This window comes from Dermacentor variabilis, chromosome 3 (genome assembly GCF_050947875.1).
Source record: "Dermacentor variabilis isolate Ectoservices chromosome 3, ASM5094787v1, whole genome shotgun sequence".
In the NCBI taxonomy this organism is placed as follows: Eukaryota; Metazoa; Arthropoda; class Arachnida; order Ixodida; family Ixodidae; genus Dermacentor; species Dermacentor variabilis.
This window is the reverse complement of record NC_134570.1, coordinates 6,393,224-6,419,380: the sequence shown is the minus strand read 5'-3', so window position 1 is coordinate 6,419,380 and position 26,157 is coordinate 6,393,224. Positions and strand designations below refer to the sequence as shown.

At 48.8% G+C, this 26,157-nt stretch overlaps 1 protein-coding gene and 1 long non-coding RNA gene across 4 annotated transcripts in view; one reads left to right on the top strand and one right to left on the bottom strand.

Moving 5' to 3' along the window:
• The window catches only part of LOC142575115 (uncharacterized), a 94,971-nt gene extending 79,882 nt beyond the window's left edge, over positions 1-15,089 (bottom strand). Inside the window, exon 1 of the long non-coding RNA XR_012826574.1 lies at positions 14,707-15,089. This is a non-coding gene — a long non-coding RNA (uncharacterized LOC142575115). The remainder of the gene's footprint in view (positions 1-14,706) is intronic.
• The window catches only part of Rbp6 (RNA-binding protein 6), a 1,084,430-nt gene that overhangs the window by 943,742 nt on the left and 114,531 nt on the right, over positions 1-26,157 (top strand). For 2 of the 3 annotated variants that reach the window (XM_075684111.1, XM_075684110.1), the window contains 3 exons: positions 239-308; positions 8,552-8,584; positions 17,235-17,306. In XM_075684111.1, the coding sequence (XP_075540226.1) occupies positions 239-308; positions 8,552-8,584; positions 17,235-17,306 (175 nt within the window). Of the gene's footprint in view, positions 1-238; positions 309-8,551; positions 8,585-17,234; positions 17,307-23,562; positions 24,139-26,157 lie in introns of those variants that run through there. The other variant, XM_075684112.1, reaches the window with a different exon arrangement.

Sequence of the window (26,157 nt, the reverse complement as noted above, 5' to 3'; positions counted from 1 at the left end):
GGGTGCTATTTATTCGTTTCGAAAGGTTTCATTGACTAAAAAGAGCCAGCCCCACTCTCCCAATGTATCAGTACCGCATTCATTAATTTATTCATCCTAGGGACGTCGGGCGCTTTTCCCCCCTTGTTTACTAACATTGATTTATTCTCTACGGAATCACTTTTTCTTTTTATCCGCAGTGCTGTAAAGGTGGCGCTTCTCAGGACTTCATTGCAGTTATTCGTCTGTCTGTCTGCAGGTTGAATGCAAGAAGGCGCAGCCCAAAGAAGTCATGATGCCCAACAATGTGGCACGGGGAAGAGGTGCCGGTAAGTTCTGCCTCGCATCTCGTTTCTCTTTTCTTCTTTTGTCTATATTGATCTATATTTAAACATATATTAGCACTTGCCAAATAAAATATGTTGTCGATCCAGTTTGTGCATATTAGATAAGAATTCTGCCACATGTGCTGTCAGCGACTTTTCTCATGAAAATTATATCTTCTTTCGTAAACTTATTTTTCGCACTGAAGTTATACTTGCACGATTTTCAAACTCCGCAACGAATTTCCGGGTTCCATCTACAAAAGTGTCCTTCTTTCATAGGTGTGCGCGGTTGCATTACTTAAAAAAGATGTCTCGTTCTGTAAAAAGAATCACATTTCCACGCCAGACACTGACGAAAAAGATTGCTTAACCAGCAGCAGTGCCGCTGTCACCATTTTACTCCTTTCCGGGCAACATCCTTCGAGTTCTCACCGCCTTGCCACTAAAAGCAGGTCGCATACACAGCTTTCACGTGACGTCACCGACTCAGCTTCTCGCCACACTGGTCCTGGTCCAGCGTAATGATGACGTGGCAGTCATATAATATTTTTGCGCCTCTGAATTGGAGAGCTCTCGCGTCGCCCGACCGCGCATGCGTCCCGTGGTCAGCAGAACACGCGTTCCATTCGAGGCTCGCTTCTCTGCGCAATTCCTAGAGTCAACTGTAAAGAAATGACGTGTTGTTTCATGCAAATAGCGCGCGTAAAAGAAGTAGCGCAACTGTAGCAGCGTCCATTCTGTGCATAGTTAATGTTGGCAATTAATTGCATCCGCCGCCCAGTTTTTCGATCAATACTTGGGTTCAGCTCTGTCATATAGGTCTAGTAACCTAACTGTTACAGCTCATTTAAAATGCACAAGAAACCTTCATGCCTTATGACTGACACCCTGCCTAGCTAGAAAGCGTGTATATCCGGAAAGGAAATCAATAAAGCAGGAAAATAACTGAAGACCAGTAACACTGTCGCGCTTTCTTATTCCTTTTCTCTTCTTTTCTTTTCTTCCACTTTTTTTTTTATTGTAACGTGGCTACTTTGCGAAACGCAGCGCTGCTCCAACAAAATTACCACTGGCGTCGCTCGCGAGTTGGCGTCGCTCTATTTGTCGCAGTGGCTGTGTAAAAACACAACGCGTGAATCCCTCTTCCAGAGAGGCTTGAGTGGAAAAGAAATGCCCGTAGAACAACAACAAAAAATGGCACATGGCTTCGCCTGATAAACACGCGACCGAGTCAAAGATTTCAGACAAAACCGAGGAAATCCTGAACGGACTGAAGAGGGAAAAAAAGCGAACAACAGGAAAGCCGCCGCGTACATCGCAGCCGCAGCAGAAAAGAGGAGGAGAGCTGGTGATGTACGAAGCTGCGTAGGGAGGAGGAGGCGTGGGACAGGAGGCGGCAGTAAATAACGCGAAGAATTGGCGGGATTAAAAGTATCCTCCGAGAGCGTAGGAAACGCCGACCTTCGTTCCCCCTGGACGCGCTTTTCTTTTCCAAATCTTCTTGGTGGGCAAAAAAGCGAAGAGACGGCAAGACTGAAGCCAAGAGCGGCGCGGTGAGTCCAGCCGAAGGTTGCGGAAAAAAGAAAGACAACCACTGCGCCCAGAAAGCTGAACATGACAGCGGAGACATTAATAATGATCCCCCTCAAAGGGCTGGTGGAGGGGCTCAAACACGGCCTGCGCACGGCTTGTCCTCCGAAAGAAAATCGGGAGAAGCGCAGGAGAACGCGGGGCTGCCCGGCATTGCGGGAGAGCCAGCAGGAGAAGCCCGCCAGAAAGGCGCTCGGCACAAAAGTGTGTAACCCTAATGGATCCATTTTTCCCCTGGTCTCCTCCTCGCCTCTTTTGTGTCGTTCGAGGAGAGAGCTGCGCGATGACGGAGCGAGCAGCCATCAATAAGCCGCTCCTCCTTCGGAGGCGGCCATATTGGAAGCATTTTTGCTCTTCGCGAGCATTGTCGCGGGGTTGGGGCGGCAGCGCCACCTACACCTCCCTTCCGCAAATAACGGTGTAACTCACCACCTCGACAGGGAAGCGCAGCATGCGGGTGCACAATAAGCGCGGCATCTGCTTGGCACGACCGCTCGTGCTTGGTGTCTTCCTGCTGGCGGTTTCGGGAATTCGGTGCGACGGACGATTCTGAAAGAGCGAACAGTGGGCTGCGACGGGCACGCGCAGTGACAGAAAGAGGGCAGTCTTGGGTCCTGACGGCTCATAACTAGAGTGGGCTTTGCGTCGAGAGATGTCTGGCCAGGCGGTGACGAAGCTCAACTAAGCGGATCACATTATTCAGTGTTGTTTCTACCGCAAAGCTCGGGTTTTTCTCGGGAAATATCGTTCTCAGGATAGAAGCTAGGTCTTACAGCGAATGTTAAGCTAAGCAGTATTAGCAAATTACGCTTCTGGAATATTTCAACTACCAGTGTTACCGTGATATAAAGTTTCGTATCAGCCAGGAAAAAAACCAGAACACGAGACCCTAGGCAACAACCTGGTATAACTATTATGGAGCGAAAAAACATTTATTTGTGCGCGTTATTTTGCGCCACAACACTTGTACCTTGTAATACTTGTACTTGTCGGAGCATAGGCACCGACTACGGGGGCGGCTCCGGGGCCCGAGCCCCCTCCGAAGTTTTCCGGGGTGTGAGAGGGGGGAGCCCCTTCCGGCGGTGCCGAAGCCTACCACCCGTCCCCACCTAAAGTGTCATTACCAGAGTTTTGTCACCCACATCATTTGAGGTTTTGTTTGGGTGGCCTCTACACTCTCACTTAAAGTCTTAGTGTGGCTAATCGCTTACTCCATCATTGTTGGCGGTGATCTGCACGACATTTAATTCATACTTTCGCTATATTTCTGCAAATCCTGACCACAGGAGGACAAGCGCATTAGAAGCACCAGACGCGAGTGCCCCATCCGTATTTTCTCAGTTAAACATTGTTTTCAATGTCCACTGTAAACACCATGTACAAACAGAATATGCTTCAATATATACACAGAATAAGGTTTATTATATTTTTGACAGAGAAGGAGGTACCCAATTAACAATTATTGCTAAAGGTATGGATAGCCTATGTCTACGGAATGAGTATGTTTCTGTATGTTCGCCTCGCTTCAAATTGTCTTGCGCGCTTTTTTCACATGAAAAAAAAAAAAAACTGCGGACTTCACTGACCTCCTCGGCAGACTCTTTTATCAACGGCGTGTGAAATGCACGCGAATGATATGTGTCTCAGTATTCCTTCTCTTTCCAGTAAGCAATACTAATGACTCCTGGACAAAGAAACATCTCTTCTAATAATTTAAGACATTTATTAGGGATGAAAACATCGCTACTTGCATGCAGAGGTCTTAGTATGTGCAGGGTGTCCCAACTATACCAGTAATGTTCTCGTTACTAAGATTTAATTAGGTAAATGTAATTAACTGTCTAACTCGAGACGTACTATCATAGTTACCCATATTTCAGTGAGGTATTTGTATGCAAAGCCAGAGGGCGCCTAACTGCGGTATTTTCAGCGACGCATACAAATTTTTTCCGACTGATAAATAAACGCTGCGAAATCTGGAGAATACCACGTGACTGCGCTCCCACCCGCATCATAAAGCAGCGCCCTTGGACAGGCTCCTTCTGAGTTAGCCAGAACGAAATTAAGAAAATAAAGAGAAAGATCACCGCCCAAGCACTCCGTACAAATGGTTAGCCAGCGAAGCTGAAACGTGCGGCCCCGGTGTTTATCACTGGGTTAATCCCAACGGTCCATTAAACAACGGCTTGGTAGGCTGCGGAATCCTCGGTACGCAGTTGCTGTATGCGCTCGGCTGCACGAGCCTGTTCTTGTGCCCGGCCTGCAGCATCGGGATGGCGTAGACGAGCTCGTTCCCGATTCTGCTCGCGGCGCTGCTGGTCGAAAGCTGCCTGCTCCTCAGGACTACGTATGACGCGTGGCCTCATTTCAGAGCCGAAGAGGAACTACTGTGCGCCCGCTCGGCTGCGACTGAGTGCAACAACCTCACTAATGGCGCAGCCAATCGTGCGCCTCTCTTTCGCCTTCCTTTTTATCGTGCATTTGCATGGCCTTGCGCCGGGCGATTTTTCGGCGTACAGGCGACAGACGGGACAGACGATACACAGATATACAGATAAACAGATATATAGCTTCGCTGTAAAACATCGTGATCGAACTAGTGTTTTATCTGCCGCGCTTCGGCCGAAGTAACACGTCGCGTTTGGTGTTAGCTGGAAACAAGCTGTGATAGCTGTTGTCTTAGCGTAGATAAAGTGCACGGTTGGTTCTTTTCTTTTTTTTGCCACAAACCCTATCACCACAAAACCGAATTGACAATTTGTAATTGTGCAATCTGTGACAATGTGTAAAGGTACGTTTTCTTTCGCCCCAGTCACCATGTCTTTCTCTAATAAGCAGAAATATCCTTGCCTTGGGAGCTGCAAATGACAACACGAGGAAGGCCGCAAATATGCACCAGTCATGGAATCATGGCGGCAGACCAAACACGTCGACTATCATCAGAAATGATGAAAACCTAAAACAAACCGGCGGCTTCAAAAAACAGCGGCGTAAGACTCCATCTTTGAGTCCTAGCCTACGCAAGGATGTTCTTGCATTTATGGCCTCAAACCCACATGTTAGCGTGCGGGACGTGATCGCCCAGGTACCAATTTCCTAGTCGTCAGTTTGGAAGATTCTAAACGATCGCCTTTCATGTCTCGATCTCGATCGCTGATTCTAAACGATCGCCTCATGTCCGTACCACCTTAACGAGCACCAATGCTCGGAAGATAGGGACCTGTAGAACCGTCTAGATTTCTCGAATTGGGTCCTCAGAGAAACCGATGAGTCACCGGACTTTTTGAGCAGCATCATGTGCACAGATGAAGCCAATTTTCACAGAAACGCCCAGGTGAATTTTACATAATGCACACTATTGGAGTGGCTACAATGTACACTGGGTAAAGCACAATCTGCACCAGTACCAGTGGTCGTTCTATGTGGGGTGTACCCGCCGTGGTTGCTCAGTGGCTATGGTGTTGGGCTGCTGAGCACGAGGTCGCGGGATCGAATCCCGGCCACGGCGGCCGCATTTCAATGGGGGCGAAAACACCCGTGTACTTAGATTTAGGTGCACGTTAAAGAACCCCAGGTGGTCCAAATTTCCGGAGTCCCGCACTACGGCGTGCCTCATAATCAGAAAGTGGTTTTGGAACGCAAAACACCATAATTTGATTTATATTTTTAATTATTGTGGGGTGCGGAATTTACGCTGGTGCTATAATCGGTCCCACCTTCTTCGATCACGCACTTAGCTGGAGAGCGTTACGTGGACGAAATACTTGAATGAGTGGTGGATGAGTTGCTCAGCGAATTCCCGCTGTCACGTCTTCCACTTGAGTTGTATCAGCAGGATGAAGCGCCAGCACACAGGAGCAGGCGAACACCAAAGAGGCTGGATGCGACTTTTCATGCGCAATAGGTTGGAAGGCACGGACCTGTAAATTGGCCGGCTAGGTCGCCTGACCTATCTCCACTCGCTTTCTTTCTTTAGGGTTATATGAAAGATCTTGCTTACATGATCGAGATAGACGTCAAATTAGCTCAAGAGAATGCGATACAGTATTAGCAATAGCGAAGTATACCACTATTACACGAAGGAAGGTTATACCAGCGAGAGACGCCAGATTCTTGGTGGTGGGAGAGGACTTATGCTGTGAAATTGGAACTGTCTCCTACTATGAGGTCTTGTAAATTCTCACTCATATAAGGCTGTCACTGCAGTGAACAAATTTTCGAGGTCACATGAAGTTTCTTCAAGTGCAAGAAACACACACAACACACGTGTGTGTGTGTGTGTGTGTGTGTGTGTGTGTGTGTGTGTGTGTGTGTGTGTGTGTGTGTGTGTGTGTGTGTGTGTGTGTGTGTGTGTTTCGGGGGGGGGTGTTCGGAATGCTGGTCACCCCCCCCCCCGGGGGTGAATGAAAGCTTTCTCCCTATGCTACAGTCTATGGGAAAGCTATCTTATACAGAAATCGAGAATTATTCAGCAAGCTCTCAACAACATTGCGGACTTTCTTACCTTGTTTGGCATCCAGCTTTTTCATAAGTCAGCTTACATCTAGATCCAAATTAATGCTAGAATGAAAAACTACCCCAGATTGCACGTTTGCTTTCACATAGCCGGACAAATATACCGCAAGTCAACATCTCCGAATCCTCAGCAAGTGTAAGACCAAGACTGTAGAGCCAGCACGTGGGTGAAACAATTATGCCACTTCTGGACACAAATTGTAGATCTGGTGAAAAGAATTATGTCGAAATCATGGGGAGTGGATGAGCGGATATCATGGAAAATTGCAGATGCGTTGCTTGTGTCCAAGGAGTTCATGGTATGAATTACAAGCAGCGCACAAAAAAGACAACTCATCAAACACAGGCATGCGAGTACCGACAGGTCTTTTCAACTTTACCATGCTTCCAGACTTCCACGATAAAAAAGCAAACGAACAAACACCTAGGCTGAGTAGAAGCGCAGCCCACGGCACAAAATTCTTTGCTTCAAGTTCTCGGAACCTGGTCGCAAGATACCATGCCAGCTAGCATACGAGCTGCAAAGTCAACTACCCTTCCTTTGAAAAACACAACCTCAGGAGCACCGAAAAATCGAAACGCAATGGCACAATCACGAGCAATATTCACACACCATTTCTCCAGAAGCTGACGCTTAGCACGGGTAGCGCAAGAATCTCATTGCGCTGACACGACCACTTCGCTGCAGCCCACTTCCGAATGCTGCATATGCTGTGAGGGTCACCCTCATGCTTTAAGGCCATATGTGCCACGCGTTGATGCCTTCAAATTTTCCTTTCTTGTGAAAACTGTGGTCGACTACAGCCTGGACGCAGATGTACTTATTGAAACGCACACAACTGAATCATTTCAGCGTAAACTGTCATTATGTGTTTGCTGAATGCATTGCTTGTTTATTGCGGAACTGGCGTTACGTGTTTGTTGAAAATCCTTTTTCCCCAACCCCTGTAACAGCCCGCAGGAGCTAACAGTATCGGAAATAAATAAATATGGGCTTGTTGATAGGTCATATTGTAAGTTGTCGTAGTGCAGGCAGAACGACACGGACACATGTAGAAGGCACATGAGGCAACACACTGCGCTTAACAATCAGCTGCGAACAACGGTTTGCGTACGCCATGCCTCTTCGCACTGAACTACAGAAACCGCAGTTGCACACTCCAAAGCAAATTTAAACTTTAAGAGGCTTTTAAATTACAAGAGACACATATTATTTGCTCCTCATAAAGACAGGTCAACAATATTATAATGTACACGTTTTTCTTTTCGTTACATTAAAAGAATTATGCGGCGGGTGTCGTAGAACTTGGCAGCAAGCAACCAGGGGCGTCGCATTGTTTGAATCACAATAATGTGAAAAGGGCCCTCCTAAAATCGCATTGTGACGCGTGTGACTGGACCAACTTTTGTCGTTCCGGTCGCAGGGTGTGAAACAGCCTTTACTCATTTACTTCACTTTAGCATACTTTAGTTCACTTGAACGCTACAGTCGGTTTTTTCCCAGCCAGCCCAAGTTATTCCCGACTAACCTTCCCACCTGTACTTTCTTTTTTTCTTTTTTAACTGGCATCAAAAAACGGTGTATCGGAAATCCACACACTGAATTCTAGCTTGCTTCGGGAAGAGTATTTGACAAGTTAGAGAAAATGTGTAACGTGCCCTGTTACAACTGGCCGCCCAAGTCCTACTGTGCCCTACGGTAATGTTCGTATGTCAAGTTTTAGATTAGGCTTAAGAATAGCGCAAGCAAGTCGTGCTCAAAAATGACAGGACAGGCACTAACTTCCAAATTAGTTGATTTCAGAAAACCTACATTGTAGTAAAATTAGGTGCCGATATGAAAGCTGAACAATGTGAGCCAACTGAGCTGAACAGTTTGAACAGAACAACGAGATGAAAACCACTGCTTGTGCGGTTGTTGTTGTGTGCGCGCGCATGCATGAACCCGCGCATTCCTTCATTGTAAACTTCCTGAAAAACATTCCGCTGGAAGTTAGCGCCTGTCCTTTCTCGCCCATGTCTTTCTTGCGCTATTGCACTATTCTTGAGCTTAAATCTTGAGCAGCTAGCCAAGCAGCTCTGTATTAGTTATTTTTGTGTATCAGCCTCTGAGACGTTTCTGTTTGGATTTTCTCTTGCAGAACTGGTGTGGCCGTTGGGTGCCCTCACTGATGGTAAGCCAATCAATCTTTCTAAGCTTGTGCCATTAAGTGCGGTGACAGTTCACAGCATCCTGCAAATGTCGCGCACAACCTCGTTTTTTCAGTACTGTTGGCACTGGCCTTCGTAATGGCGGCAGCCAGTGACTGCGACACGGGCTGAGCTTCGCTCAACGTCGGGAAGCGGTGTCATGACATCTGCTGCTGCTCATTCCAAGTCCGTCAGGTCTCCCTGTGTTTAAACGCAGGCGTGGCCACGAACTTGAGCGCTGGTGAGCTGAAACATAGCGGGACTCCTTTGGCTACCGGTAGCTCAACTGCCAGAACCTGGACGAGCCAGCTCGTGTCAGGATTTCACAGTCTCTCCGAAGCCGCGTCTGGAAACAAGTTCACCGAATTGCACGGAGATTCCTGGTGGAAGCTACTCCCCGTAAACGTTTGGCGTCGACAGCGCATTACCGAATTTGAGGGCAACTTATTTTCAAAACATCACGCCGATCTGACGCATTGTGGAAGTTCGTCTAAGCGAAGCTGTCGTGAGCTGTCAAGACGAATCTACGGCAAGGGACGTGCAGCATAGTTCGGCCGCTGCTGTTAACCTGTGCGGTGTCGCCGCTTTTACGAGCACCGATTGAAGTATACACGCGCATCGGCAGGAAAGTTCCGAGCGCCCGTTGTCTGAAGAGAACGATTAACACTGAAGGCTGCACATGTCCTTTTCTCGTGACGGGAAGGTGAACAGGTAAACGTCATGTTCAGTCTCTTAATATGTTTTACGTGCCAAAACCACGATCTGTTTATGAGGCACGCCGTAGTGGGGGACTCCAGAATAATTTGAACCACCTGGGGTTCTTTAACGCGCACCCATATCTAAGCACACGGATGTTTTCGCATTTCGCTTCAATCGAAATGCGGCCGCCGTGGCCGGGATTCGATGCCGCAACCTCGTACTTAGCGGCCCAACACCATAGCCACTAACCAACCATGGCGGGTGCTCAATCTCTCTTATTTATAGGGCAGCGTTCCAGGCACCGTAGTTTGTCTTCTTACATTAAATTCGGCGTATTCTCGTGACGCGCGTGCAGCTCGCACACACAGTGGACGCTTTCGCCGAAACCTTGTCCGAATTCCCATTTGGACACTGCTCACTAAGAGAGCTTCTGCAAATTCTTTCTGCCCTCTTTTCATATCTCTCTGTGGCACACGTTCGTCATCAGGCTGGAATCCGAGTTCATTTATTCTGTCAGAATTTGCCCGACTCCTCTCAACTTTGTGAAAAGCAACAAAGAGCGCGAAATGGAGACGACATCCTGACATTCAAGGGTCGTATGCTGCTGCGATCAAAGACGCTCTGTAAACAAGTGCTTGATCGCGTGGCACGAGCCGTGGTGAGCGCTCCTAAAACGAGACCCTCGACAGCTCACTGGTTAGACTCCAAATTGCACACAGCTGCATGAGTTTGAACCTCTCTGGTGGCTTCTTCGCCACGCGGTGAGGGAAGAGGACAGGACGATGACGTGACGGAAAGGAACGAACAGAGAGAGAGAACTTATTTTAGGACCCCACCGTGGCAGCAAAGCGCCTTGTTTAGAAACTCCAAAATAAATTATTCCCATAGGATGTCATATGACGTGGTTTATTTTCCCGAAGGCCTTCTTGCCACCCTGACCTTGAATTCACTCCAAACCAGCACCGGAGAGCGCCAATGCTGATTGCACTCACCATCCATACTGTCGATTGCGAGGCACAGCGACAGTATCCACCTCCATGTCTATCCCTGATAAAATGCCACCGCGAAACCGTCGTCGTAAGCAGTCATTCGTTGATGCTCTCCGCGCGGTTTTTACAAAGCTGCAGACGCCGTCAGGTCAATACGTTTTACAAGTACTGGACGCCCTGCATCCAGTGCTTGCAAGCCTTCAGTACGCATCATGTCTCACTTGTTGTCATCATTTTGGACAGAAGGGAAAAGTTGATCAATAGGCATCGGGTCTTGTATTTTATCCTTACGTCAGCACGTTCTCACAAATTAGTTTCCAACTTAACCCCGTCTGGCTACGAATCTATCAACTCTGCAACGCCCGGCTAACTCGGCCAGGTGGTCGTTGTGGTTCATCTCTTTAATGCACGTCGCAGTAGAGGAGTAGCCGGCGCCATTACGAGGCACTAAAAGCTCCTTACATGCAGTTAATAATAATGATATAGCAGCAGGGACCATGCCGTGCAGTCTCATGACGAGAGCCAATATGTGAAGCACAAAAAGCGATACGCAAATTGCTGCAGTTCCAGAAGTCTACAAAGCTCGGTGCCACCAAGTACACCTCTCCTCTGGACGAAGTGGCACCTTCGCTCTGCTTCCTTTTCGTCCTCGTTGCAGCCTCTTGTGTTCCTGCATCCGCGAGAGTGGGACCAGTGGCCTGGATAATTACGCCCGCGCAGCAGCGAACGACTCTCTCCCTCTTTTCAAAGGCGCCTTCAAGCATCTCGGTGCACGTCAACATTGGCGGCTGCAGGGCGCAGATTTGACATCTTTCATCTGGCGGGTTTCTCTAGTCCTTGTGACGGAAGGTGACGAGCAGATTGTATCCCGATCAATGAATTATAGTTACTCGAGCAAGCTTCTGTGAGCTATTCTGGGTTCTTGCGACACTTTAAAAGCGAATAATACTCGCTGCGACCCGGTATACGGCCAGCTGCAGCAATTTAACAAATCAAGTGGACAAGACGAGCGCATGTGCATGAGCGAGTGACGCTTACTTAAGGCGAAGTCGTCGTGGCGGGCATCGTAAAACAGCAGGAAACGTTTGTTTTCCACCGCAACGCTGCAGCGGAGGAGCGAATCTGTGAATGTTTGCTTTTGATCAAGTCATTCACGGGAGATGTTTAGCTGTCGGGAAAAAAATGTTTTGGTAGACTAGGAGGGGGCCTTAATATAGTGCCTCGGAAACGCTCGAAAGGCAAGGCCTAGGGGCTACTGAGTTTTGTTCGTCACAAGATAGCGTACTTAGTGTGCAAAAGGGTCTACTGAATGGATTGGCTCGCTGGCAGGGGGAGCTGCTATATCAAGTTCAATAAGAGGTGATTGGAAGGTTGGTGGAAGTAGGGAAACGACGAACAACGGAGGCGCACGAAAGCAAAGTTCACAATAGGGGTTCCGAAACTTTGATTATGGAAATTAATCACGTTTTTTTTTTCATTTCTTCTTTTTCAACATAGGTAGGACATTAGGCAATAAAATAACAAATAGCTTGGTGGCGCAACCCGCCGCCCCGTTCCAAAGGGGGCGCTCACAACATCCATCCATCCATCCATCCATCCGACCGTGCGTCCGTCCGTCCGTCCGTCCGTCCATTCATCCATCCATCTAGTGCTCTCTAACCGATGATGCCAGCAATCGTTCATCCTGAGCACCTCCATTTGAGTACGACTTCAGGTATGCGTCGCCACTTCAGAGGTGAACAAGTCAAGCCGAATTGGCCTCCGGAAAAAGCCGCGCTGAAAACCGGCGCCCGTCCACCTCGTTACCGCGGGCGCAGTCTGACCGAAAACCAAACTCTTTCATGATTGCAATGTTCAGAGCCGACTGAAACAGTCTCTGCGGTGGCAGCGTTTCACTGGGCCCTGAGTTCGGTGAGCCTCTCCAGCACGACGTTCGTCCACAGTTCCTAGAAGCGTTCGTCTGGTGTGCGTGAGAAAGCACCGAGGCGCCACGAAGAGTGAGCGTCCGCTGTGCGCGCGCACCAAGGACTCCGCTCCCGCGCGCTGCCTGAGGACGTCGAGCGGCTCGTGTGCATGATAGCGTAGTCATGTCACCTTTGTTTCCACCCTCCTTGTCGAGATGTTATCGATCGTCATTCTCTGCTGGAACCCACCTGCACGAGTTTGTGATTAGGCCGGTGTGCCTGCATTGAGCTGCCGTCAGAGGCGGGCGCCGAACGCCGACAGCAATCAATGTATTTCTGATTTCTGCAAAATTTACAGGAAGCACGTCTATGCATTACGGAGTACTGCCATTTTCATCTTGGCTGTGTTTGGAGCGAGTGAAAAAATGTATGCAAATGACCTGGGGATTCTCCGAAACCAGACGGCAGCTCGACGCAGCACGTAATCGGAATGCGTCGCCACCCGTATCGGCATGCCACCCTCGCATAGCGTTTTGTTATTGTTTTTTTTCTTGAATGAAGGGGAGCGGTTAACATTTCCCTTGACCATGGGCACATTTACGCGGTGTGCTGTAGACCTGTATAGATGTCATATGGCTTGAAAACATAGCGTGTCCTTGCATCGGTATACGGTAGTCTGATGAGTCTTTAGTGCGAAGGGCTGCAAGAAACCGGAGTCACGTTTTGAATGTTATGTAAAGCGCAATCTCGGGCGTGCCAAAAATTTGGCTTCAAACAGAATCGTCGCGAATCCATGCTTACGAAAACAACACTACACCCGAAACTCCTGTATATGGCGCCTAATTTTGCCATAGGTTCCGGTGGGTAAATTGCTGTGTGAGACAAGGGTAAAGTGTTGTGTAGCAAGTATCTGATTGGTCGTTCGTCACTGCGTCCTTCTCGTGTACGAAGTGATTTCCGGCACAGACCCGTCGCGGGTAGTATAGCTGCAGTGTTGGTTTACGCAACGCCTTCAAGATGCCTGCGGTCGCTGTTCTCAGTGTAAACATACCGATCACACGTCATCAACTTCCGTGTACACGCGACTGTCGACTGTCGCCAGTTACTTGCTGTAACACTTCGGACCATATATGTGATTTGGTCTTTAACATAACATCACATGTCTCCGGTTTCATGCATCAAGCCTAGATTGCTGTGTTGATTAGTCTACGTTGCCATGCAGTAACGTTATCCACACTGTGCTCTGTGTCGCCTGCAAAAAGGAAGGGAAAAAAACGAGACCAGGAGTGACACCCTATATCCTTTTGACCACGCATATAGCTTTCTTTGTAGCCATAGCCGTTGTTAGAAAATAGATAGAAGCTAGTGTTCGTTTTGTTCTTAATCTACCAAGACTGTGCTGATCTGTGAAAGGACAGCGTTGTAATACGTACGTGCGTGAAAGGTAGGTATGTGGACGAGCCTACTTATATGCTTTGTTCACCATCAATTTATTTATTTATTTATTTATTTACTCATTTATTCGTCTATTATTTCTCGCTGACAAGTTAATGATCCACAATTTCTTCCTTGTCCAGGTATCGGTTAAGGCGCGTCAGTTATCGGCGGAAATGAAAAATATCAGAATGGGGATGCTAGTTGGGAATCGGTTGGCGCAAGAAAGGGGTAATTGGAGATCGCAGGGAGAGGCCTTCGTCCTGCAGTGGACATAAAACAGGCTGATGACGATGATTATGATTATGATGATGATGATGATGGCTTTGCTCAGTTTTTCTTTTTAATGAAATCCCTTTCTAAAAAAATTGGACGACGCTTAAGCTTCGCCTTTAAGAGTGAAACGCGATAGATTTCAACGATCCCTGACTGCTTGTCCCGCTTCCTGGCAACCGCAGCTTTCCTGCGCATGCGCGGAGCGATACGCGACGGGGTTGCAAGGAACCGAGCGGGCCGCGCCGCTCGGAAAAGGGGTTTGCGTTTGAGTTTGCGCGTAACAGAAGTATATTTTCTGGTATATTCCAATCAAACTCCGCCGCTATCATGTCTGTCTGAAGCATTTTACTTTGAGAAATTCAATTAGTTCAGTAACGCCTCCGCGCCACGCGGAGGGCCTGCGTGGTTATGGTTCGGGATGATTTTTGGCCAAGCGACGACCGATGCCGACATCAAACTTTTTGCGGCACGGGGCCCTTAATGAGAGGCTGGCTGCGTTGCCATTAAATGAACGAACGCCTCTTCGCTATCCGGCTAGGCATAGAGCGAAAAGATGGAAAAATCATCGGCTGTGGATTAGCTCTGGTTAAACCTAGTCGAATTGCGAAAGCTATTCTTTCGGCTACTCAGTTTAGGGGACGAAAACCTGGTGGCATAACTTATAACCATTAGACACACTGTACAGTGGAATCTTCTGTTCGATCAGGCTAGAGCTGCAAGTATTGCACACCTTGGCAGTTTCTATGTCACTTCAGTCCAATCTGGGAAGGCTTCACGAAGAGTCACACACATGTTCTCACTCACCGTTTGCAAATCCCGCTTGTGCCACAGTCGGTTACATACACAACACACACTTCCAAACGGGTTCTCGGTGATGCGGCGATCGGATTCGCGTGTAGCTGATGCAAACCGAGCCACTCGTTCGATGTAGTCACTTATTTGCGCAGGCTCTTCAGTAGAAACGCACACATTTTTCCTCCTCCGCTTTTCAAGACGCACGGCGCGTCGGCGCACCTCGACACAGAGGGAATAAAAGCGACGCTCTCGCGGCGCTTTCGGCGCAATCACCCGTCAGGGGGGAGAGAAGGCGCCACGAGATGCGGACGGGAGAGAGGGACTCGAAGGCGCCGCCGCCGACGACGCGGCCGTTAGTCGAGCCGAGACTCGCAGCCGTCAGCCCAAACGTGTATGCGCTGTCTGGACGTGCTGCCGCCGGATGTGCTGCTGCAGCGACTACGTGTTTATGATACGTTATTTGACCTCCGCCGACAGTACTCAGTGTATATTTTCGGGATTTTAGACGTATATTCGGCACACTTGTCGGCCTCAGAAGCCATGACGTGTTTCGCACAGCTTTTCCGCGGCACGCTTGCGGTCAAATGGTCCTCCCTACGTCGCTCAGCGAGCCTTTACGCGGATCAGCTTGCAAACGACGAGAGGCGCCACCTGCTGATCCAATTAGGCAGCGCGGCTCCGAAACCCGTGCCGCTCAGTGCTCTGTCAGCGGTACAATTTCACTAGCTATAGTTGACACCTTCCTGAATGTATACATGCCGCGATGTTCGTTCGAAATTGCAGGCTACAAAAAGCAAACTTTGCTTCCAAAGTTAGAAACAAGAAGAGAAGGCATGCCAAGCGGCACGTTCTGCACAAGCTTTTGCAAGCTTTCTTGTATGCTTCTTTAAAATTAATTACGCGTGGTTGGCATCATGGGTGATGCTCTTCGCTCTGAGGCTTACAGTGCTTAGTGAGGATAGGCCGGCTCAAACGAGCACACAAATACGACTAAGCAGGACAGCTGATTGGTCATGTATTATGGCGAGCTTAAGCACGCAGAGAGAGAGAAGTGATTCTTGTGGGAAAGGAGGAAAGGCTATCTTCTGCAACCCGTGCGAGAGCACGGCTCAGTGCCAGCAGGGTGGGGGAGATGGGACTAAAGGAGAGAGGGGGTAGGAGGGAGAAAGGTCCGAGCAGCATCGGAGCAGCCCGGCCGGGAGGGCCCAGTGGGTTCGACCGGAGTAGTAGGCTGGTGATAGACCGTATTACCCAGCAGAAGCGAAGTTGTGGCAGATCAGGATTCCCGAGGTGGTGGGATAGCCGTTGGGCTATCCGTCTTCGTAGAAATTTCCTATAGTCTCTTTGAGAGCCCCTACGAGTCGAGGTACTGGACGACACTTAGGATGGCTGATAGCTGATTACGACAGGAGAAGAGGATATCTTCCTGTCGTGAATATGGGAGCCCCAGGCGGTGGAACCCCTGCAGATGTCTGCCGCGGTGCTGCAGGTGAGCAGGGCAGGCCAGCAGGAGGTGCTTCAGAGTCTCTGGTTCACCGCAGGAGGCACAGGCTGGCGAGGTGGATTTGCCAAGACGGTGCCGGCAGGCTGCCGTCCAGTAGCAGCCAACTCGCAATCGGAGCAGCAACGAGGCATCCCTTCGTGGGAGGCCGTGCTGTGGAAGAGGCCGTGGAGGCCATGGATACCCGTTTGTCCAGGTGGCAGGCGATGATGGGCCGGCGCGGCCTGTGCCTCGAGAAGTCTGCGGCGGTTACAGCAGGGATGAGGGGGACGTGGTGGGCACTCTTTGCAAGAGTTTCCGCCTCTCCATTGCCCGGAATCCCCATGTGTGCCGGTAGGCAATGCAGGGATAGTAAGCATCCTGCGTCCTGAAAGGCCATCAGTCATGATGAGAGCAGCGTAACCCCAAGGCTGCACGTAGACAAAACAAAGACAAGCGCTGTTGCCTCTATGTCTACGTCCACATTTCGCGCTGTGCACTCACAAACAAAGGAGACAGAATATCAACAGGAAATGAAAATAAAACTCGGGAAGCGCTAACACAGAGTTCGCATAACGTTGAAATTAGAACATTGTACGTCACAACACACAGAAATTGCCCTGCAAGTAAAGCCAATTACGGTTATAAAGCAGTCACTTGAAGTTCACTTGTATTTTAAGTGAGTACATTTAATCGTCTTCGTAATTGTGCCATATCATGCCAATGCGACAAAAACAAATGTCTCTACCACGTAGCGTGAGCCTATAGGATCTAATGCAGCAGCTACTGACGCTGCAATATCGCACGCCCTTCAGTGGGGTGCCAAATTCTTACAGGCGGCGATGTGCCCGCGCTGCTGGGCGATTTACGCTGTCGTTAAGTGCTGCCGCGCAGTAATCGCCGCGGTGCATGCAATGTGAACTCATTCAAAAGTGTTGAGCTGACGGCACACATATCGCGACAGCTTTGTAATCTGGTTTTTCCTTTGCACGTTCCTCTCCGTCCCTCTACGCGGCTTCGTCTGCTGGCTGCTGTGACGCCCTGGTGATATTGGCAGCTGGCTTCCCAGCCTACGGTTACGGCCGTGGAGGCTACCCCGGCTACCCAGGATTTGGCTACCCCTTCGCAGGTATGAACCTTAACATGCAACATCTCTGTCTGCCCTGCCCGCCCTTGGATCCTTTGAACCTCTACAACCTGCATTCCATGCAGCTCATTTAGGGCCCTGATCATGTCTCGTCGTGGTCGCGCTTTGCTTTCGCGCTGTCGTATGCCATGCGACAGTGGGTTGGGAGTCACTTGATTTGTGTTGCCGCGACAAATGGAAGTCGCCTCGCAGTATTCTCAGGTCCCATAAGCGTGCTTTCTTTTGCCACAAGGAAGCAGCGGCTGCGAAGCTCAGCCAAAGTGCGGCGCACCTACTGTCCCAAACGTGGCTGGCCTGCACGCGCACTGACTACCAATGACACGCGTTTAGAGCTGTGCTCATTTGCAAGATGACTTAGCTTTGCCTGTAGCTTCTAAACTTGCCTCAGTGCGGGCCATCAAACGAACACTGGTCGCATGTGCTCCACGCACTTAATCGGCATGCCTGCAACGCTTCTTCTTGTCAGACTTACTAACATTTGGTAGTTCAAACTACGCATCACCCTGTACCACGTAATCAACTGCATTTGACTATAGCCTTTTTTCATTTTTTTTTTGTATGCGCCTCGTGCTCTTCCTGAGTGAGCTGCTCTAAATGCCGTACTTGCGGTGAGCTCGAGCATTGGGAGACGGTGGTGATGTGTGTATGTGTGTATGTGATCTGCGTGGGGAAGTGCCGTCTTCCTCCGTATGTCGTCGTCTGCTTCTGGTCTTCGTCTGCTCGACCTCGCCGCCTCCACCATCTTGGTCGCACCACCCCCGTATGCGCGTCGAGCTACTCTTCCCTGCTGTAACCGATGTGTTGTGTTGCATAATATTTCTTGGTGGCCCAATAACTGCTCGTACCTTGGAAACCACACCCTGACTGACTGACGGACCGACGACGTGGGAGGCCACCCTGTGCGCTCTTGTGTCGCGAACACTTTCTTTCAATGGGCGGCCCGATGTGAACGCGCTTTACCGTCTTTCATTTTTGCTTGTGAGGTCCTTAAATATGCTATGCCTTACATGTCACGTTCACTTCTCGCGAAAATAGTAGCCAATGTGAGCTTTTAGAAACAAGAGTACAGATTCACAAAGGCCGTTTAAGTGCAGTTGCCGGCCGATCACATAGTAGCGGGGGCACCGGCCAATCTGAGATGGTTCTTACCAACGAGAACTTTGCCAATCCAGGTTCCGAGAGCGCACTGAGTGCGCCTACTCGTCAGCCAGTTAACCCCTCGAACCACACCACGTTCGACCATCGTCCATTTGCAAAAAGCACTTACGCGATAAAAGTTTTTCGGTCACTTGCATGATAAGACCTTTTACGAATTCCAAAGAACAGACTGGTGGGATAGTTTGTACTGCATAACTCAAAAGCAAAAAGGCGCGCATTACGTGTTCGTCTCCTCTGTCGTCCTCCGCACCATTTGCCCGCGTACTACCTCAGGTGTTACGGTGTGTTTCGGTGGCAAAAATTTTCATTGGCCAGCTCGCTTCACTAACCGTGAGCGTTCGCTGTTGTGGCTGACCTGAGCTCGCATTCAGAGAAGGGTTTCTTGCGCCCGTCCTACAAGCCATTCGTTCTGTCGGGCACATAAGCGATGGCCAATGGGAAATGAAAATCTTGGCGAATTCGGCCCCGAATTTATTGACCGCTGCCAATTTTGTGAAACTGTGTGGGAGCGCCAATACGTAAGAGACGTTTTGGTCCAAGGCAATTATTCACGACGAAGAATTTCGTACGCCACATCAGTTACTAACTGGTGGCGCTGGCCAATGACATTTGAAAGCGTAGTATTAGTGAACTCCGCTGGCCAATAACAAACACCTGATGTTATAGCAATTCCTGAACCACTCTAGCGTATACGAACAGGTGCTGGCCGAACGTAATAGCGGATTTATTTTCAGCGTCTCTGAATTCTTATTGGCAAACGTTATCTCAAGCAGGAGTACATCGTTGTTGACGCGCCGTTCAGCGATTATCACCGACAAAACTGCAACCAGACGATAGCCAAGTCGTCGGCGAAGTCCTTGCATCAGAAATCTTCCCGGAATCCACTTTCAGAGCCCATATTCGCAAAGCACTTGGGATGCTACTTCGTAAGAACAGCGAACCGAATTCACGAACTTTTCGTTCGCAAGTAGGCTTTGCAATTGGCTAGCCGCCTTCGTACGTCCAGCATCAGGATTGGGTGAAATGTGCTTCTTACAAACAACTAAAGGAAAATAGCTTCTTTGTGAATACGGACCAGATACCAGGCGATTGAGATGGAAAACGTGTTATTCGACTGTGTGATCGGTTAGAAAAAAACATTTGTTACAAATGAGGAGCTTCACGGATTCGACAGTCGGATTCGAGCGCCACCTAAGAGCGACCAGTGGCTGGCCAGCGTACATGCTTTGTGCAAGTATTGTAGCCAATGAAGTAATACCAAAATGATTTTGATGCACTATAATGAGTTCTCGGTAAATTCAAGAGCGTGTCCGCTTAGCTTCTCAAAAGGAACCGTTGATGATTTTCCGACGCCTTGTCACCTCGCTCGCTATGTTGTGTCGGCCGGCATCGCATACGAACGGCCCCTCGAATCCGTGCTCTCAGAAGTTGTGTCGCGCCGACCGTCGCCAAGTGCCGGCGGGCAGCTGCCTGCGACCGCCGTGCTCGATGTGAGCGCAGGCGCTGCCAGGCCGTCGTCACAGGAATCGCCACGACAGCGAGACGAGCAGCAAACTGAGCCTAAGAAACAGCTAAAGGCGCCTCTCGTTGAACTCAGTCGGGGGGCTTCTGCAAAGACTGTTCTTTGTCGGCTGCAATACGTATTCTAAGCACTGTGAATGTCCAACTTTTAACAGGCGCACTCAGCCGGCAGTGTTTGTTGTGTCATGAGCCATTCCGATGAATCAGGGGTGCAAGAGTGTGCAAAGCTCACGGCTGAGTCATGTTTCTGGTGCCCAATTAACTACATTGTATTATGGCGACACGTTATCCTGATCTGTTCTTCAACATTTCTCTTCATGTACTGAAACAGGAGAAAAAGTATTAAAGCACATATCGAATTTGTCCGCTTTGAATGATCTTATGGATGCCGTTTACAGAACCGCGATATCTGTTCGTGATGCAGAGCTATCAATATGTAAACTTCGAGCTTCTATATTTTTAAACTGTGGAATATTTGAAAATCTTTTTAACAAAAGTCAAGCCCTAAATCTAAATTCCGCTACCGACAGTCACTAGAATTTAACTTTGTCTCTGAATGCAACAAATTTCATTAAAATCGGTCCTGGGGTTATCTCAGAAAAACGTTTTTGCGTTTTACATGTATCTGAATAGGCCGCGTCGGAGTTGGGCCCGAGCTAAAGCTTCCTCTTAAGGTCTTTCTGCTATACTCGGTTTTTGATCCGACCATGGTGGTAACCAGGGCCGCTATCTTGTACACGTTCGAAAAGCCGACGTTCGATTTCGCCTCGCGCGATTGTCCAGGCTGCGCCGATGTCGCGGCCTAGGCCAATCTAGTCCAATCGCGTGAGGCGAAATCGAACGTCGGCTTTTCGAACGTGTACAAGATGGCGGCCCAGAAGGCAAGAACAACAACGCAGCGTCTGCTCGGCTCCTTGTCAGCCTGAGGCGAGCGTTTGAAAATGACGCGCTGGCTACCCGAGTGAGGATGAGGTCTTTGCAGCTTCCACGTAAGCACAGCCGAGCATGCAGCAGCAACGGTTTGCCGAACGAGCTGTAAAAAAATTCCGCTCAACATTTTAAACGCCGCGAACTATGCAAAACATTAAAAATTACACGAATGTTGGCCCTGCCGCGTGCCTGTGTTTCGTACGTTTGACGTCGTTCGATACGCGCTGAAAGGATCACAAAAGATTCGGCGTCAAAGCGAAAAGAAAAAGAGAGGAGCGTTCAGCCAGCGTAAAGCCGACTGGCTACCCCGTGGTGGGGCATCAACAGATACGACAGAAGCCGAGCCGAGACGATCGGCGGGTGTTCGCTCGTGCCGGCGCAGACTCGTAAAGGATCTCGCGCAGTCGTCACTCCCGTGCAGACGACAGACTGCGTCAATGAACTGCTTATGATGAAATGCTAAACAGGTGCCTCTTGCCTCGGCTCCTTTTTGCAGTCAATCTCTGCTCTAGCTTGTGTTCTGCACTCCACCCCACTGTACAGGCCTTCATATTCAGCTTGCTTTCTAACCTAGAATTGGCCTTGCTTTCTAATTGTTTAACAAAAATTTAAAAGCCGTATCTACTTTCTTTTGCTGACGACTCGATTGCTGCATATTTATTATGTGCATAGCTACTTTTTGCCCCAAGGAGTCCAAAGACAGTGGAGACGCCACCCAAACGCTCCTGTCGTGTCCGCATTACCATCTTACTATTGTTTATTTATTCAGAGCAAAATGTAATTACTAATCGCCACTACGTTATCGTGAAACCACATCCCTTATGTACGCGAACGTAGCGCGCACAACTTAAGACACGAATTGCATCCCTGCGATGACCGCCCCTGTTTTTCCCTGCAAGAGTGTGCGTATAGGGAAAGCCCGTTCCAGGCACTTCCCGCCGCGGGAGGAGAAAGCAACGGTGTGCTTCCATTGCACGTCGTATGGCTGACACACTGCTTAACAATCTAGCATTGCACTTCCGCACACCTTTTATGCACACCTTCACGATTGTGGTATCTCGGAAATGTATAGCCGACACGAGGTGTACCAGTTGTAATTGATGTCGTCCCGAATATAAGAAACAAAACAATGCATTAATTCGCTACGACTTCTTTTTTTTTTTTTTTTTGAGGGCTTACGATATACAACCGCAAGCAAATTGTACATACTTTTTCGCCTCACTATTAGACTGGATGGAAATGACGTAAATGGTTTTAAAGCTTACATATATGTAGGGGCCGCTATAATGAACCGCTCTCAGGTGACTAGTCCGACAACTTGTTCATGTAGAAGTATCGCTGAAGTTGCATGCCTCCAGAAACGGACTGACTTTCCAAGCCACAAAGTGAAAGCGATTTCAGTACTTTCATGCGATGTCAATTCACTAGCCCAGCAGCTGGCGTACGCAGCCTGTTCGCTTTACTATTATTCTTTAAGGGACCGTGAACTAACCTACACGGGATGTGGAAATATACTGCAAGTGAGGAGATCCCCTAGCGTTGACCGAATCGGACATGGTACCTCAAGGGCCAATCGCACGGCCGTTCGACAAGCCGGCACACTAGCTTGGGCGCTCACGTCTTGCGGTCTTCCGTGTGAACTTGTGCGACGCGTGGCCTTCGTTCGCGCTTTCTGGAAATTCACATTGGAGAGGGAGGGAGCTGTCGCGTAAAGGCGGCTCCATCTTCGATTCGAACAGCATGGGCGCTTTTGTGCGCAGCCTTGATTTGATAAAAAGAAACTGGCAGTGCCGTGCACTGTGAACGCCTGAAAAGCGCCGTTCCGTTTCTGAAGTCCTCTTTATTAGAGCGACCAAAAACACAAGAAAACCATGTGTAGCTAGCTCTGCACTTGTTGAGGCCTCCATTAACGAAAGAGTTAAATGTCGCTCTTGCTTTTGGCTACTTCTCCACATCGGCTCTTATCGCGCTCATCGGTTGTTCTTACCGGCACCCAGCTGCTTAAAAGCTAACTGGATAACATATCAAAAGCTACTTATACAGATGTCTCCATGGAGAGCAGATGTCTCCATTTTGTTTTGGATTTGTGAAATAAAGCAAGAAAATGTCAGTGGTCCACCTAAAGAATAAAAAAGTAGCAATACACGCAGCCTCGAAGTCTTTTGAATGCTGTAAATAAAGCGATTGTGCTTCACATCAAACGTTTAAGCACGAACGATCGTCTTGGTTAGCAGAAACTAGAAACCATCCACGAAAATGCGTGGCCATGTTGCTAGACGAAAGCAACGATGGGATTGTGTCTCTCTGCTACGTGCAACGTATTTACGCGGATGCAGTAATGTGTGCTATTATACGAGAGAGCATTGACCACGTTGAAAGAAAGGTGCACTTTCGGCATTGGCAACGCTGTTTTGTTACACTGTTCTGATTGATCGACATCAGAGTTCAAATGCTGTCATTTCTCTGCGGCGATATAATGTTAGGAACGCGCTGGCTTAGGCGCTTTATGACCGTTCAAGTTTTTTAAATACAGGCAGTGCAGAATATATATATATATATATATATATATATTTCTCGACGTGTTGTAGAATAAGAGAAAGGTTTATTTTTTTTTTTCTCTTCGTTTCAGTTTCCTTGGCTGAAGCGCTGGGCACGCCCGATGTTTTTTACTCGGTCATTCGGTTGCCTTAAGACACAATATTACACGCCTGCTTTCGGCGGCGCGCATTCGCGCCTTGACAGACTTGTCAGGAAGGAAAATGAAGACAGTAATATTTTTATTATGTTGGGGCATATAAAGAAACGCCATTGACAATGAACCGTTTCACTGTCTTGTCTTCTTTCTTTTTCTACATGTTGTCTTCTTTGCTTTTTGACTCATGCAGTATATGAGTGTACTGTTAATGTGTTTCTCGTCCGAGGCCACCGTAAGCGAACTAATTCGAACCTGCGGAGAGGCGCCATCACAGGGTTCAGTGCAAGCCGGTTGCCACCGCTGAGCCGCGCGCCATCGCGATGGTTCGGTCACGTTCTGGGCACCGCAGTTGGGTGGACACGTCGCTTGCTCCCCGCTGCGGCATCCGAAATTTTTCGCCTCCCGCATGTGAGCGTGCTCATAGGAGTCCTCTCGAAATTTCACCACGTGCTGGTTCACACTTTCCGCACAGCACGTTCCCTATCTGTATTGACAAAAAAAAAAGAAAAATCAACCATTGCGAAGCAGGGGATCCAGTGTTGTCGCCTCTCTGCACAAAAGCCGATTGTTCCATGTCATTCCTTGCCTTTAGTTGCCACCTCGGCACGGCGGTATTATTCAGAGGTTGATGGCGAAGCTTTTCTGTAACTTTGCCGGGCCTTGCGTAATGCGCTCGAGTTTCGGCCTAACATTCGGTCAGACACGCGCATCGCTGCAGGTCTGCGTGTCGAGCAACGATAAGCCCAGTTTCTATGTAATGCGCCTAACCTTGCACGATGTCAATCAGTGGCAACGTGCCACTTCTACAGCCTTCGTAAGAAGGAACACTCGGGCAAAGCCCAATTTGGCGTCTCGGCCACGCAAGGCCCGGTAAGTGGTCGTCGGTGACTGCAACCACTGTTGTCTATCGCCGGCCCTTCCTGCACAATTGTGCCGCAAAACTAGGCATAGCAGGTTTGTGAGGTGCTCCGAAAGAATCAACTCTTTGCTCAGGCTGAGAATGCCTGCCGTGAATCTTCATTTCCAACCAGCGTTGTAGCCATTGTTTAGCACCATTGGGGCACTGCCTTTGTAGCGTCGGCGTGACCTTGCATACTGCTCGCCATTGTATTGGCGCTGCGACGCTCGCCTTGTCTTTTTGCGTGTACTGCTAGACGGTAGGTAGTTGTAGTGCACAGATGTCTTAGGAGGGTGTTTTTAAATTTGTTTCCTGCTTCTGTTTTTGTAAGTATTTCGACCGTCGTGAATGTGCGACAAAGAGTGAGCGCTCGAATGGACCAATTTCAGCGAGCGCTGTGCGCAGTCATTCGAAAGCACCTTTCTTGCACTGTGCGTATACTCTCTGGTCTTTTATAAACTTCCTCGTATTTTTTTCTTGGTTTTGTTACGACGAGAAGGTGTCAACTTGTGCTTCCGAGCCACGTAGGGGTACTTTTGTCTCACCACCCTCTTCTGGGCCATTGTCAGACTATTTTCTTAGTGAAAATGATCCGGATACCAGAGAACGTAAGAAGAAGCATACCAAAGAGCCAAGGCAGAAATGCTCATCTGGAAACACAAACCCATCATATTCCAATGTATAGCGCAAATGAAACACGAACTGGGGAAGGGCACGACACCTTGGTGCCGTGTCCATTCTGATTCTGTCTTTTACTTGCGCTATGACCTTTGCAGCATGTCTGACCGGCAAATCTCTGTCATTCACAATCCCGTCGTTTCTTGATGAGCAAAAAATGGACGTGGAACTTGTGTTGACAATTTCCATTTGTTGGGCGTGTTGGTAAATTGAAAGTATATTTAGCGCCAGCAAACAAGGACGGAAGGAAGACGACATCACCAATGCGGTAACTTCAACAACTTGATTTTCAGGAAATACACCTATATAACCCATGAACAGTGGCGCCACCTCATCCAAATCTTAACCATCCAAAAAAGCCGTCTCTTTATCTAACAAATCGACCGAAGGGGCACTAACACACGTATCACTATTCCGCCTGATAGCCTGTGCCTCAATAATCTCTCGCACGTCTTTATGTTTGTGCTTCGCAAGAACGCGGCAGGATCCATACACCGGCGCACAGCCGCATTCCTGATAGTGGGTTGACAGATGACCGTATTGCTTATTTTTCACATTTAGGCTATGTTCCCGTAATCGGTCATTAAGACATCTCCCCGTCTGTCCGATGTATTTTTTTCCCACAGGACAACGGAAGCTCATATACAACAGCTTCTACGCAACCCACTGGCGCTTTTCGATGATTCGTAGAGCATTCGGCAGCTGGCTTACGGTACGGGTCCGTTAATCGACGTATTTTGCCAGCTTTTCTGGTGCTGAAAAGGTCACTTTTGTGTCCACTTGACTAGCCATTTTCTTAAGATTATGTGCCGTTCTATGCAGGTAGGGCACTACCGCTACCTTCCTTCTGCGTTCCGTCCGTTGATTCGCCGCGTCGCGAAATGTGCTGTCTGACCTGCACCTTTTTAGCAGCCCCTCTACGACCGAAACTTACACTGATTCCGGAAACCCTG